General features: G+C 72.2%; 1 protein-coding gene across 1 annotated transcript in view; it reads right to left on the bottom strand.

Moving 5' to 3' along the window:
* LOC104127245 (small conductance calcium-activated potassium channel protein 3) overlaps window positions 1–690 on the bottom strand; it is a 24,621-nt gene that overhangs the window by 22,610 nt on the left and 1,321 nt on the right. Inside the window, exons 2-4 of the mRNA XM_035895403.1 lie at window positions 462–535; window positions 302–375; window positions 44–202 (exon numbers count right to left, since the gene is read on the bottom strand). Of these exons, the coding sequence (XP_035751296.1) occupies window positions 44–202; window positions 302–375; window positions 462–535 (307 nt within the window). The remainder of the gene's footprint in view (window positions 1–43; window positions 203–301; window positions 376–461; window positions 536–690) is intronic.

The following is a 690-nucleotide window of genomic DNA, read 5'->3' as shown; positions in this document are numbered from 1 at the left end:
GGGGCGGGGAGCCAGGTGGGAGAGCAGCACCAGGACACGGCACCCGGTTTCCCCGGGCACGGCCACGCTCACCCACCTGCAGCTCGGCCTGCATGAGCCGGATCTCCTGTTTCTCCTTGGCCAGCTTGTCCAGGAGGAGGCTCACGGACTGCACGCTCTGGGGGTCCCCGCTGTCCGACGGCGGGGGCTTCTGCTGCCCGTCCTGCGGGAGGGGAGGGATGGGAGCCCTGCGGTGCTGGGGGTGCCGCCTCCCCTTGGCCAGCGCGGGGGGCTGAGCCCCGCTGTGGACCCTTCTCCTTACATTGCCGTCGGCGAGCAGCGGTGACTCCTGCTCCCCGGGCGCCACGTCCCGGCTCAGCACGCTCTCCACGGGGCCTGGGGAGGAACCGGACGGGGACGTCCGACTGCGGCCGTACGGCCGGGCTGCACCCTGCCCGGGCGGGACCGTCCCCTCTACTCACCATCCGCTGGGTCGTAGATGCCACCTAGGGGGAGGAGGGGACAATGAGGGGGACGCCAGGACACCCACCCTGCCCTGGGACCACGACCTTGCTCCTGGGACCCCCACCCTGCCCCTGGGGCCCCCACCTTGCTCCTGGGACCCCCCACCCTGCCCCCTGGGACCCCCACTTTGCTCCTGGGGCCCCCAATTTTCCCCTGGGACCCCCACCTTGCTCCTGGAACCCTCCC

Source organism: Egretta garzetta, unplaced genomic scaffold, assembly GCF_000687185.1.
Source record: "Egretta garzetta isolate BGI_Z169 unplaced genomic scaffold, ASM68718v1 scaffold1425, whole genome shotgun sequence".
Taxonomy (NCBI): domain Eukaryota; kingdom Metazoa; phylum Chordata; class Aves; order Pelecaniformes; family Ardeidae; genus Egretta; species Egretta garzetta.
The sequence above is the reverse complement of the archived record's forward strand: the minus strand, read 5'-3'. Positions and strand labels throughout refer to the sequence as shown.